At 49.5% G+C, this 14,999-nt stretch overlaps 1 protein-coding gene across 2 annotated transcripts in view; it reads right to left on the bottom strand.

The window, feature by feature from the left end:
• Zfhx3 (zinc finger homeobox 3) overlaps positions 1–14,999 on the bottom strand; it is a 348,026-nt gene that overhangs the window by 101,412 nt on the left and 231,615 nt on the right. For both annotated transcript variants that reach the window (XM_029480865.1, XM_021169308.2), the window contains one exon: positions 963–1,194. In XM_029480865.1, the coding sequence (XP_029336725.1) occupies positions 963–1,194 (232 nt within the window). The remainder of the gene's footprint in view (positions 1–962; positions 1,195–14,999) is intronic.

Genomic DNA, 14,999 nt, shown 5'->3' with positions numbered 1-14,999 from the left:
AACTCTTTCATTGGCTCCTAGTGAGACAGAGGTGACAGAATGTGATAGGCTGCAAAGACTTTTTTTTTTTTTTCTTTCAAAAACCATGAGGATTTCCTTAGAAAGCAGGGATGCGGACGGCCTAACTTGGCGGGGTTTCCTTTCTGCTTCTGAGACGAGGTCTTGTTGTGTAGCCCAGACTGGCCTAGAACTCATCAAGTCTCTGCTCTGCCAGGACTACAATCCTGTACTACCAGGCCTGTCTCGCTTAATTGTTCTGAGAGAAACAAGTGACTAACTTGTATTGACAAGTTAAGGGACAGGATAGAAAGGTTAAAAAATATCTGTCTTTTTAAAGAGGAGTGAATCCTACCAAATGAAGTCCTATTGGGAATGAGGGTTCCTAGGAATGGCAGACAGAGAGAGAGAAAGTTGTCTCTATAGATGAGAAGGTAGAAAGGCAAGAAACAGCACACAACGCAGGGGTCACAATCCATAAGTAGTGGCAAGCCCGGAAGCCTGAACCAGAAGGGCAATGAGTCCCTTTCAAATACAACTAAGGGCCCTGTGGTGTTAGCTTTGATGTTCCCTGGAATTCAGTTCTGAAGCCCCAGCTTTGGGGCCACAAACCACTCCTAGTACTCAGGCAAGGCTCACTCCAAGTAGTATCTACTGCGGCACTTTGCAGCAGCAATGGAACCCAGAGTGTATGCTGGAGAAACGTGGGGACTGGGGGTGGGGGGGGGGGGAAGACCTGCCATGGGCCTGCTTTCAGAGTTGAACGCACACATGCCTAGCAAAAAGTGGTTCTTAAAAGGACACCAATCCAAAATCCTTTCATCCAGGAGGGGCCAGAGACAGACAGAAGGAACAGCAGCCACATTGATGAGCTGCGCATGCCCACAGCGGAAGCCTTCAGGAGGCTCCTTCCCAGCAAAGCCCCCCAAGGCCCCCACCCCGTGTTCGCTCGAGACGGGTCTCACCTGGGTCAGTGGAGGGGCACCTGCGGATGGTGAAGATCTGGCCCAGGTCCTCGTCCTCCTCTGGGAGGCCCTTCTGCAGCCGCTGCAGCTTGCGCAGGCTCTCGCTGCGCTGGTGCTTCATGGAGCGCACGTGCTGGATGAGGTTGAGCTTGGCCTTGGTGGAGTAGTTGCACAGGACACAGTGGTAGTAGCAGCTCTCGCCCTCCACGCCACTCTCATGCTGCTGCAGGTGCTGCAGGGACAGAGGACAGTGACACGGCCTTGGTCAGGCTTTCAAGACACACCATGGCACAAGCCAAACCTGGACTGCATGGGCCACAGGGAGGTGTGTGTCAACTAGGGAACATGGGACATGATAGCTATTGGTGAGGCTCCTTATATGAGGTATCTTCTTCTTCTCCAGTGTTTTCTTCTCCGGAAGTACTTATAGGGTTAAATAGCATGCTGATTGATATATGTGTGTATATGTGTGTGTGTATATATATATATATATATATATATATATATATATATATATAAAATATATAGTGTATATGTGTATGTGTGTATATGTATATATTTATATGTGTGTATATATGTGTATGTGTATATATGTATATATGTGTGTATATATGTATACGTATGTATATATGGATATGTGTGTATATATATATATAAAGTATGTATGTGTTTACATATATATATATATGTGTGTGTGTGTGTGTGTATGTGTGTGTGTGTGTATGCATGTATATACCTGTCCTTTCCACATGGCCCATTCCAGGTAGCTTTGTCCATGGTGCCTGTTAACAGTAGGCCCACCCTTTCATATCCCAGAGTGGAGGTGGGCAAACTGTGGCCTGAGACTAAACCTGAGCCACTGCCTGTTTTCATCAATAAAGTTTTATTAGAACACTGCTAGGTCTGCTGACAGACATACAATTTCTAGACCTTTCAGAGGCATCAGAGTGACACAGACTTATGACCCACAAAAGACTAAGAAAAAATTGCCGTCTGACCTTCATAGACAACATGCCCCCTACCCCCAATCCCTGCTTTGGTAGCAGCTCATTGTCTACCCACCTGTAAAGTACCCTGAGTTGGTCATGTATAATCAAAGTACACATCTGGCCAATTTCATAATAAAAACAGCTCAATAATTTTTTCAGTATTTCAAGTGACAGAGCTAACAGTGTGGCTCAGTTGGTAGGTGCTTGTCTAGCGTATATGAAGCTGTGAATTTAGGGAGTAGTGGTGTTCAGCTGTGATCCTAGCACTCAGGAGTGCGGGTAGCGGGGTCGGAAGTTCAAGGTCACTGTTGGTTACATAGGAGTTTGCGGCAAAATAGGCTATATAAGACTATCTAGGAGGAAAGGGGGGTAAAAATTAAAATTAGCTTAGCTGGGCATGATGGTGCATACCTATATATAGTCCTAACATCTGGTGGCTGAGAAGCAGGAAGATCAGAAGCTCAGAGCTGGCCTGGTCTACATAGTGAGCTCATGCCTCAAAACTAAACAAAGCCAGAAGTGCAATATGGAAAGGTCACACGGTTCATCACTGGTCAGTACCACTGGTCCTAATTATGTTCCTATTTTGTTTGGCAGATACAACACTGACTCCAGAGCGTGCAAGCCCAGGAGCCAAGAGGAAGCAGAGCACAGGTGGGTGGAAGCAGGCGTGCAAGAAGAGCGGGCGTCACAGAACCAGTCCACAGAAGCCATCCCGCTGCGTCTGGGAGACTGAAAGGCGTCCAAGAGAAGAATCCGCCATGTTCTTGGACCTCCTGGGAGGAAATGGGAGACCCCAGGCAGCGAGTAACAGGGGACTGATTTGTTCCTAGTGTAGAAAGGGCATGCCTTACTTCAGACTATGTTGATAGGAAGAGGGAGTTTACCCATTCAGTGTACATTGAAGCAGGCACACAGTCCACAAAGCTTAAGTGGCTGACCTCAAGTAACCCAGCTATAGGCAGAGAAAGAGCTAGAACTCCTCTTGCCTCTCCTACACCACACAGCCAGCATCAGAGAAGAAGTACAGATGGCGTAAAGGCCTCACGTGCTTTGTGTGATTGATGGACCATCCCTCTTGCTCCTCCTCCTCCTCCTCGATTTCAAATCTGGTCACCAGGGCCTGGACAAGCAAAAGCCTCCGGACGGCCTTGTGACAAAAGTCTCCTTCCTAATCCCAAGGGGCCTGGGCAATGTCCACGCCTTGATGGCGGTTTCTGATCCCGTGGGGAAGGGGAGGGATACTCCCATTGTCCAACTAGTGAGGCAAAGCATGGCAGAGCCAGAATGCTCAGAACACTGTGTACTTCCTGACACTGAGTGTAACAGAGTGGCTGTACCAGTGCATCCTATCTGATGACACTGCCCTGGGGGCTCCTGTGCTCACAGGCTCACATCTTACGTCTGCCGGGAGAGTGGGGGAAATCCCAAAAGTTCGCACATGCTCAGATGGAGAAATTGGGGTGTACCAACAAGGTACTGCAGCAAGTTTACTAGGAAAAAAACAAAACAAAAACAATACAAACAAAAACAAAAACAAAAAACCTGTGCCGATTGGGGGTGTGGGGGTGGGACCATGAGAGCCCCTGCAAGTAAGGGATTCTCCAGAGCTACTCCACAGCCAGGAGGCAGAAAGAGCTTCATGGGAAATGCAACCAAAAATAAGAACCTTCTGGAGATAAATTGCTCTGTGCTTTTTTCTTCCCCATTGTTTATCTTCAGTGTCTCTCCTCTGAGACAAGACTTAGCAGAAGACAGAGAAAGGGTTCGAAACAAGACAATCTTTTTTTTTTGGGGGGGGGGGGCGCACACCTCAAAGAGGAGGAGGGTCTGAAGCAGCTATTCTCTGAAGGAAGCTTCTTGAAAAAAAACTAAACTTCCCAGTGGGATCTTCCTGGGAGTAAGGGTGTGACCTGGGACTGGAAGCAGAGACCATAGAAACTACTATTCTGCCTGGGTCACGGAAGACTAACAAAATAATGCTTATTAAAGCCTCAATTAAAACCGAGGGCCTAAAAGCAAACAGGAAACAACAACAAAACAAAACAGAGCAAGAACAGAAAAACCCAGGGTCCAGACTGTCACATTTGGTCAAGAGATTTTGCTGGCACGACAATCTAGCCAGGTTCACAGAGCCTTAACTCCTAACCCCCCACGGTTCCCCAGGGAAGAGGACATCCTTGCAGCCATGTACTGAGTTTGAAAGATAGTATTATAACGCAGAGGTGACAGTGCCATCCCAGCCGGCTCTGAGTCTCTGAGCCAGAAGAAAGGAGGCTAAGACCTAAAGGGTCGACCTGGAACTGAGAAGTCAAATTGTCTTTCTGTCCTCAAACCCAGGGGCTTTGGGGTACTCAGGCCTCATATGTCCTGAACTGAAATAAACATCACGTTGGGAGTTCTTGCGTAAGAAGATAACTCAGAACCATTCTGTTGAGGAGCTTACGTTGGTAAGCGGCAACCCGTAAAACTGCCTTCAGTTTTCGCTTTTGTCTGCCATTGGCGGAGCATTTTGGACAAGGAAATGGCCACCCATCACAAATCATGTAGGAAAGAATAAAAGGAAACAGGGAGGCCTGAGCCACAGTCCCATCTACTGATAGTAATAGGGCAAACACACACACACACACAAACGTACACATACAAATGCACACGCATGCACACACATGCGCATGCACACGCACACATCTTCCCCCCCAGCATTCAGATTTCCAAAGATCCATTTTCCTTCCACACCCTGGGGCCGCTGGTGCTTACCTGCATGTAACAAGCCCCGTACTTATTCCTGTTATTTCTTTTCTTGTCCAACCTGAAGTCAACAAGGACCCAGGGCCTGCAGCAGCAGAGTGATCCCTGTCTGAGCCCCGCACACCATCCAGTGACTCCCCAGCCGGGAGTGTGTCCACCCCTCGGCCCTGCTGCCCAGATTCTGTCTTCCTCACTAGGGGACACTGCCTCTCCCCCAGAGTCCCACCCTGGGAACCTGCCCCGATGCAAGGCGGCAGGGGCGGGTGGGGCCTAAGACTGAAGAGGACTCCATGGGGCAAGTCAGGCAGCCAAGGACATGCCTTCCCTGCAGAAGAGCAGAGATGTTTTCATTTGGAGAAGGAGGGAGAATAATTTGTTCCTGACCCAGCTAATTAGAATACCCTCAATTGGGATCACAATGTATTTAATTAAATTCACTGTAATATATGAAGAATCCACCAAGGCACAAATCCCACTGGTGCACTCAATAACAGAGCTACCTCCTCTCAGGCTTCTTGCTCTCCTCGCCAGGCAGGAAATTTTTCTCCCACGCAAATCCTGAATTCCCCAAGGGATGCTCTCTCTCTCTCTCTCTCTCTCTCTCTCTCTCTCTCTCTCTCTCTCTCTCTCTCTTTCTCTCTCCTGGAGTTCTCCCATTGGGGCAGAGGGGACCCGAGTCTTGTTTAATTCTTTCCCTCCCCTCCCCCCAACTCTTCCTTGTCAGGTCGCATGGGTGGTTTGAACAGAACGGAGCGAGAGCTTCATCTGTGGTGAGTGTGCACTGTTAGGATCCCTTGAGACTCACAGGATGATGGCGGTGGAGCCCATTTGCTGGGGTCTGTTTGGGTTTGAGTCTAAGTATCTACAACCCCTAAGACTGAAAAACAACCACATCAGGGAAATCCCAAGGTAGCCGCAACAGCAGCCAAGGCACCCATTCAGAGCATCTGCCAGAAGCCAGGGGACAAGATCCTTTCAGTCCTAATAATGCTACTGCTTGACTATGACACTCAAACTCTGAAATCCACGTGCCTCTTAGCACCCTGTAGAAAACAGCACAGATAGCAAGGTGTCCAACTAGAAAATACAAAGTCACCCTGCAAAAAGGCGAACAGTGAAACCCAGGACCATCTACACTTTCTGGGCCCTGCACCCTTGAATGCCAGGCAGTAAAGCTCTCCTTGATTTTCTCCAAGTCCCACTTGTTAAAGAGCTCTATCTACAGGAGCCGGAGGTGTGGCTCAGCAGTAGAATACTCTCCTAACAAGAGACCAGGGCTCTGTTTCCATCCATAGCAGGTGAACGTGTGAATGGGTGGGTGGACAGACAAGACTGTAAGCTGCGTGAATGAACGGGTAGGTGAGTGGGTGCACGGATGGATTGCCAGTAGAAACCATCAATGAATGGGTGAATGGGTGGGAAGGTGGGTGGGTGGGTGGATGGATAGTAAATCGCATGAATGGATGGGTGGTGGGTGGGAGGGCGGGCAGATGAATGGTACACTGCATAAATGAAAGGTGCAAAGACTAAGCTTAGAAGCACCACAAAGGCAGAGTGGCTTACAACAGAAGACTCCTCTAGGAGAGAAGCAAGTGCCCGGCGCAACTCGTACTTGGAAGCAGAAAAGGTCGATCTCTCTCTGACTTCTCTAAAGGACCACTGGGCAGCCATGGATGACCAGGCGGGCACCATGGGGAGCCACTGGAGATGGGACTAGCACGTGCCAGCCAGTTGGCATCCCAAGCTGAACATATAGGAGGTGGTTCTTCATGTGACTCCACCTGATAATAATTCCTGGCTCGCTGTACTCTACAGCACTCATCCCGGTCATAGGGAGCATGGTGCTCCTCCCACGGGAATACCCAAGTTCCTGCACGGGTCTCCATGACTCGATTCGGGTCAAGAACGAGTGCCCTCCCTCCCCACGGAGGGAACCTGGCCTGTAGTTGTGCATACAAATCTCAAGCTAGTATTTAAAGAAGGAAGGGAGGACTGGAGACCAGGCTGCACGCGCTGTGGGAGTCTTACCCATTAATATGTTGTACGAGCTCACCCCTGGCTGAAGGTGGAAAGCCAAAGAGGGCTCGTTAGAATATAATTCATCACGGCAGAAAAAAAAATATATGCTCCTGTTACTTCTTTCCCAGGAAAAACTAACCAACTTCTGTCAGAGAACATTGATTTCTATAAATCTGGAGAGCCCCCCTCCACACCCCCAGCTACCTCCTCCTAGTCAGAAAAAGGAAACTTCTAACATCTGGTTCTTCATGCATGGGATGTAAAATATTGATCAGGTTTGGTCACGGCTGCCCCCTTAAAGTAAAAATGGGCATTGCGCGTGCACTTGGCCACACACACACACAAACACACACACTTCACAACAGACGAGTCTTTGGGGAGAAACACCTGTTGTTACCAGTACACCCCAAAACACCCTCTCACCACACTTCAGAGCACACACCATGTAACTATTTTGAGGGTAAGGGAAAGAAATGGCAAAGCTCTCTGACGAGAGCGGCGGAGACTTCTAGACATCCATCCCAGGGAACCCGCTATGGCAGGGAACCTGCTACGAGAGGGAACCCGCTATGCCAGGGAACCCACTACGCCAGGGAACCCCACTCTTGCTCACTGAAAACAAACCTCATGGTGGTCTGTCCCCACTCCTCCTAGTCATCTGCTGGGGTCTGAAGGGCACCTCAGTGAGAGCAGGTGAGGGGGGAGCCTGTAACTGTTCTCCATCTACAAAGCTGGAGACTCCCGGGTGGGTGGGAGGGAGGAAGGGCCCTTACTGAACAGCCTCCGAGAAGGCCGGAGCACTAATGATGACGTACCGAGGGCTTCCGGTACGTGGGTGAAGTCGGGGTACAGTATTAAAATCTCCCCTAGAAAATCAGATGGGGGGGGGGTAACTGGGAACATAAACAAGGAGCCCAGCTTAGCTCGAGAATGCTCCAACACTGAAAGTGGAAGCTGTAAGGCCCAGAACAGCAGACTCCTGTCCCGGAAGGAATCCAACACCGAGAGAGGCCACGTGACTGCCCTCGGGTCTCTCCACGTTCCGCAGACAGAGAGGACCTGAACCTGGGACAGGATTCCAAGAGCCTACAGTTGGGCTCAGCCCCCATCTGAAGGGCCTTTCTGGAACGAGAGGCACCCCAGGCCCAGACTCTCACATTGAGCGCCTACAGAAAGAGCCCTTTCGGATGAGATGCGTCCAGGGGTGAGGGCGTTTTTGTTTTGTTTTTTTTAAATCATTGAGGTTAAGTCTCAAACCGAATGTCACATTTTCGGCATGACGCGTGAAAGGTTAGCCTAAATATATACATATTTCCTGTTTGATCTTGGCTTTTCATCCACTGGTGCCCTCGTCCTTGGCGCATGCTAATTTAGCCCTATTTCACCGTAGGAGCCCCACAGACGCCGTAAGATATGATTTATAAGGAGAAAAAAAAAAAAAAAAGCAAAGGAAGTAAAAATGGCCCCTAGATCAATTGTTTGGGTGGCTCTGCCCTATTTTCTGGTTTCTAGGCCAGACTCCTCACGCCCCAGAACAAGCCACCAGAGTGCTTCTTCTCTATTTCCAAACTCCAGGATCCAGGCTGAGATGCCTGACTGCCGAATCTTTCCCCTATGTGAACACTGCATGGTCCCTAAATCTCAGCAACCTTCTGCTGGACACTAAAACCTAAGAATATGCATATATAAATCTGCAACCCTCTGTTCACTGTCGGCCTGGGAGCGAATATTTCTGGAAAAAAAAATACAAATATGGACGCTTGCGGCATCCTGGTACCTTAGCATAAAGTCCATATATACATCTTTCCCTGTGAGGAAAATTCTCAAAAGAGGGGTCCTAGTAAGGCTAACAATGGACTGACCATCCTTCAGGAAATGCCTATGGCCTGCCCCAGGCCCTGGAACTGCCAACCTTCACCAGGACAAAGTCCTGACAACTGGGGCCTCCTTGGTTCACTGAGATGGTCACCTTCCTTGGCAATGACTCCCCAGCCCTCAAAGATATACGTCATCACACAAAATATAAGAGTCACAAGACTGTTCTGCTCCTCGTTCATCTCCTGTTGATAATGCTGGCTCCGAGATACACTGTGGCTGAATAGCGGTCCAGCAGAAGACCCTCACTGTGAGCCTGGGAGGCCTCTGTACCCCTCAGTATCCAAACCTCCTCATCCCACAGCTGGGGGGGGGCACTCAACAGTAAGATGCACAGAACATGCTTATTAACGATACCTGATAAACAGTTAGCTTTTCTGACAATTAAGGCTACTGTTGTTTGCGTTCTTCAAGCCTGTTAATCTTTGGGATTAAGAAGGGAACTACTTAACATTTCCCTCAGTACAACCTACGTTCACGGCTTCCTGGATCCAAAAGGGGAGGCCAAAGTTAACAGTGAAGAAACTGTAACACAGAGAGTTTACGCTGTGGTCGGGAGAGCCTGAACACATGGGATTTTCCCCCCAGTGAAGAGATGCTCTGTGTTTACTGGAAGAGCTTTACCCAGAATGCCCTGCTGCAGGTGTAGGTAGCCCAGGCCCTTGCCACATGTTCGTCCATCCCTTTGTCTATTGGTGAAAAATCAAGGGTCCTGTTCTTAATCAAGTCTGTGGCTATCCCAGGTGAGGACAGAGAGGACACTGCTTAGATGGCGTGACTGGGAGGCACACTTCCCTCACTCCTAACTACACTCTGAGGGGCTCGCTTATTTGTCTCTCTGACACCATGAAAATCCACATGGCAGAGGCAGGGCGAAAGGCTGCCTGGCAGTCCACACAGGTGCTATGGCTCCATCTGTAAAGTGGAGGCATTCACACGTGCCGCGCCTCCACGGAGGCCATTGATCGAGCCGTGTGAGAAGCCTTAAGTGGAAAAACCTGGAAAATGCGAAGGGCTGTCTGAACATTTGGCACCGCTGTGATCATCACACTGCGAGCCCAGATCCTGCCTCCTCACACCTGACAGGTGGGTGCCACACCACAGGCCTGGATGTTGGTGATGCAACTAATGTTTTAACTCAGTGGCTCTCCAACGTGGGTGGCATGGCTCTAATTCAGCCAGAATTTATAATCAGATGCCAGTGCTGAGGCTATGGCTTGGACAACAGTCATCAGAGTGGGGGGAAAAAAAGAGACCCAGGTGAGAAAACATGGGAGTCATCCCACAGTCTTCCTCCCGACTTCCAAGGCCTCAAATCTCTGTACTCTGCCGTTTTCCTGAAGGGAAGTTTGGAGTCTCGAAGAGCTTGTCGGGTACATCATGCAAGACCTACATGCAAGAATTCACCTCCCCGCCCCCCATGAAAAAGTCACTGGGGCACAGCTGCCCACTACTGGCCTGCTTTACAACTTCCATAAAAGTCACAACTGCCTCTATTTATCTTCCTCTGGCCTGTCACTCCTGTAGTCTAAAGTTCCCTGGGGCTGTGGGAGGAACCAGGACAGGTGGCAGGGAAGTGGAGGGTGTGGCTGGTTTCCTCCTCTGCTCTGCCTTCCTGCTAGGGGTACCCACCCCACCAACAGATGCTCTTTGGAACCAAGCCCACAGTGACTCTCAACCAATAGGGAATAAAAAGAAGCATCTTTAAGATCCCTCCCATGCTCTTCCACTTCCTGGCTGCTGCTGCTGCTGCTGCTGCTGAGAACGTGAATTTGGTATCTAAAACTTGGTGCCTCCTCCCGAGCTCCACCATTACCACCTTCATGATGAGAGAGGCCAGGGGCGGCCAGCAAGCCAGAGAGCAGGGATAGGGAACATCCATGGGACAAACTTACTCATAAGCAGTTTGTGATTTTTTTTTCTTTTTAATTCAATTTCTCCCTTGAAAGGGGAAAATGGGAACTGGACAGAGAGAAACTTGCTGACACATCTGGTGGGGATCTTCCCACCCACTGTTAACAGCCCATCCTTTCTCCTCAGAGTCCACTACTTTTTGCTGATGGTCGGTCGGCCGAAGGGAACAGGAAGGGGAACAGGAAGGGGGACAGGGAGCAACAAGGTAAAAGAAACCTGTTTGTAGGGAATAGATCCAAGTGCCTGCCAAGAGACCAAGACAAGGCCACCTGCAGGCTAGATGGCCACATGGCAAGAGGGACCGTTTTCACGGACCATGACATGCTAGTTTCTCCACTCTGCTTTCAGGACCGCCCCCCAATAGATAACCCAGACAAACAACCAGCACACGGAGCTCCCCCCCCCCCTGCCCCCCCCCCCCCCGTCTCATTAAAAGCCGATACTGCCGGCCTCAAGATGGAGAGCTCAGCATGGATTTTACTGAACGTTAAATCAACCAGCGAGCGCAGCCAGCAAACTCTGTGCCACTTTAACTTTAAATAATGCAATAATTATTGAATTTCCTTTTTATAACTGAAGTGCTGGAATGTAAACAATGGGGCTGTAATTGCAGGAAGGGGGGATCAATAGAGGCAATCGTTTTCAGCCATGTTAATTGTAAATACAATTGCTCCAAGATGTCAGCCGTGTTCTTCTTGCTTCCAGAATCATCCTAACGGATGACAGAGTCCAACTTTCCCATTACAGCTGTTCGTTCCTTTAAGAGGTTCTCAATCAGGTCTGATCAACCTGTCAAGATAATGCATGGAGTAAGTAAGACTCTTCCAAACACAGGCTCCCAATCAATAGCCGGGACCGGCTTAATGAGGTGGGGCTAAGGCCCAGAGGGAGGGAACAGCCCCCAGCTTGTGCCTAGGTTTGGCAGCCAGGCTTCCTAGCATGGTCCTGATAAACAGATCAGCCCTTAATGAGGACATTAGTTATGCATGCTTCAGCAAGCAGCGAGGCACCCATCCCTTGGGACAGACGGACAGAAAGCAAAATAGATTAACAGAAAACAATATGGTGCCAAATTAGGTCTAACTGAAGACTTTTTCCCTCCTTCTCCTGCTTCTCTTAATTGTCCAGCAGAGTGGAGGACATCGATTAGTCACTCCACTGGGCATGGGCTCAAAGACAGGAGTATCTCCTGGGCTGGGGGGTGGGGGGAAGAGAGTCTCTGGGAGACTGCTGGCTTCCCTCGACTGTACTATCCCTGAAGATTAGAATCCTCACAACCTCAGCAGCATTTAAAGGCCACAAGGGGCCTCCCACGGAAGGGTCTCAGTACTGTCCAGTAGACTAGAAAGACGAGCCTGAACCCTGACATCTGATGTTCTCACAGAGATCCAACTGCCATTCTTGAGGCCGAGATCCAGCTTTGGTCTGCAGAATGGTTGTTCCTCATGGAAGTTGCGAGTGGCGAAAGCCTCTGCTCGGAGGCCCATGGCTGCTGGAGGAGCCTGAGTTCTCACAAAGATAACGAACAAGGACGATATGCTCAAGAGTCTGGGCCCTTCCTTTATTCCTGGCCATTAAAGGGTGGGGGGAGGTGTCCCACCAAGAACTTGGCAATTTCTTTGCCCAGGGATGTTTGGCTTGCGGCAGACACTCTACAAGAGCAGCTGCAGACTGCCCAGCATCAACGTTCCTAGGAAACCTGGGACTTGGAGGTTTGTAGGCTCTGTCCAGGTCAACAGAAACTCTGAAGGTGAAGCCTGGAGACATGGGTCTCAGCAAACCTTCCAGGTGACGCATAGGCAAGGGCAGTCTGATGATCATGGCAGGAAAGGTAAGGCAGGCTTCCAATACAGAGGACGCTTCACACGTTTGAGTGGCGGCCAATTGATTCTCCATTAGAAACAGTTCGGCGCCCAAGATCTATCTAAAAGGGCACATGTGTGCACTGGGATTTGGCTCAGAGTAGACACCACCCAGTCCAGCCCATAACCTACCTGCTATGGAATGCAAACTCTCTGGGAAAAATAAGACCAAAAGAATATCTACTACTGTATATCAAAGTATCCACTTATTAAATGAAGATCATGGGATTGGTAGTAACTCCAAAAAGTAATAGGCTCATCATCTGGTTGAAACTTGTAAGGTGTTTGGAAGGGAGTCTGGGGTACACAGATGTTCAAAACAACAAACCAAAAGAAAATAAAACCAAAAGAACATATTCCTCTGGAATGGCCAAGTCTGCGCACTTTACAGAGGCCCAGGTCTCCAGCCTTCCCTCTGGGAATTGCATTATTTCAGAAGTAGCTTTTGTGTCCTGCTCATCACACTGGGAAACCAATATGGCCGGCTTCCCTGCCACGCAGTGAACAGCATCTCTTGAGCTGGGCCTAAGCCCTATCTTTCATCCTCTTCCTTAGTACAGCTTCAGAGCCGTGGGAGGCCCTTAAACCTTGATGGCTGACGGTCCGAGTGAATGAGAGAAACCCTCTCCCACTCCTTCTGACGCTTGGTCTTTGGCGGGCTGCTTGAGCCCTATCTAACGGAGTCTGAATACGCTTCCTTCGCCTCAAGATCAGTCCTGCACGTGCATGTCACAAGAAAGCAGACCCACAGCAGTTCCCACTTCGCTCATCAATCTCCTCTTTCTGGTTCTGGTGACTTTTCCCGCTTCGATGTCCTGCCAGGTACTTCCTTCATGGGCTAAAATGCCACAGGAATCAAAAGACAGAGTGATGCCTACGCTGTCTTTCAGCGGCTCTTCCCCATCACATCTGAGCAATTTCCATCTCTTTGGCTCTGGGTCCCAGAGCTGAGGGAATCCCTGTCAGGACCCACCATGCACCAGCCTTTGAACCTCACTGGCTACACCACGCCTACTGAGCTAGAAGATTGGGGACTAGAGAAAACAAATGTTTGCTAATATCTACTACTTGTTTACATACTATTTTATGACAGGGGATAAGGACTTTAAATGGCTGTACCTAGTGACCTCATTTTCTTAGTATACAGGTCACCAGTCATCATCCCCCTCCTTTCCCTCCAGATAGACAGAATGTCCCAGTTCGAGGACCTCTGAGTGGTCACAGATGTCCCAGCTTTCCATTTCTTCTTCTTTCCATGTTCTGTTGTTAATGGGAAACTAGGTGTGAGACTTGGACACACACTGTGGGAAGGGGGCACAGAAGTCAGCAAGTAAGGGCAGCCTCCATGGACACCTCTTGGGCAGCAACTCAGGCTGTGGGAGCCTTAAATAGGTGTGGGCAGAGCCTGCCACGCCTTTAAAGAAAAAGGTACTTCATCCATCCATCCATCCATCCATCCATCCATCCATCAGTGACAAACATGAAAGGGTTAATAAGGTCAATGGCACACCGTGATGCTGCTCAGAGACCGGACGAATGCTATAGAGCACAGTGAACTAATGCCTCAGCTCCCCAGTTCTCATGAGTGATGGGAGCCACAACCTTTCTCCTCCGCAGAAGTGTCACCCCTAGATGACGACATCAGCTTCGCCCACTTGGCTGTCCTCATATCTGTCTGTGGCTGAGGACTTGTCTGACCCACAAAGTCTCTCAACTCCCTTGAAGAACCGCTGGATGGTTTGCCCTCCTCCGTTAACAAATTCTAGGACCTGTGAGGGGTAAGAGGGGAATACTCCCCACAGGTGCTCCAAAGTCCATTGCTGTCCAATATTGTCTTTTCCCTCTCGGCTATGTCCCCAGCCTTCTGCCTGGCTAGACAGCTTCATTCAAAGCAGTCCCCACCTGGGGGATGCCCAAGCAACCAGGACCGAAGCTTCTACCACAAGATGCTGCTCTCAAGTTCTCAGTGGAATGAGACCAAGGACAGACTTGCCAGCAAAACTGTTTTTAAACTTGTTTTTAATGAAGTTCTACATTTAGTGTGTATACAACTGTATACCATATATATGCCCATGGAGACCGGAAGAGGGTTCTAAAATCCCCTGAAATTGGAGTTACGGGTGCTTATGAGCCACATGACATGGGGTGCTAGGAACTGAACCAGTGTCCTCTGGAAGAGCAGCAAGTCCTGCCTAGCCACTGAGCCATTTCTCCAGACCCAGGAAACTTATTTTTAAATGGTGATACACAGGAAGGCTTTGCAGCATCTAATCCAACATTAATCCAGACATCCTCTCCTCAGAGACATGCATTCGCTCTTCTAACAGGCCAAGAAGTAAGGCTAGGCCAGCAAAGGGCCAGGGAACCTGCTGGGGCGGGGCATCCTTTGGGGCAGAGTCCACAAACCCTGCTGCTATCTATCCTAGGCAGTACCCATCACTGAAATGCAAATTCACTGGAGCAAAAATGGTAGTAAAGTTTGGGGAGGAGCCGGGCGGTGGTGGTGCACGCCTTTAATCCCAGTACTCGGGAGGCAGAGGCAGGCGGGTCTCTGAGTTTGAGGCCAGCCTGGTCTACAAAATGAGTTCCAGGATAGCCAGGGCTACACAGAGAAACCCTGTCTCGAAAAA

Source organism: Mus caroli, chromosome 8, assembly GCF_900094665.2.
Source record: "Mus caroli chromosome 8, CAROLI_EIJ_v1.1, whole genome shotgun sequence".
Taxonomy (NCBI): Eukaryota; Metazoa; Chordata; class Mammalia; order Rodentia; family Muridae; genus Mus; species Mus caroli.
This window is presented reverse-complemented; position numbering and strand designations above follow the sequence as displayed.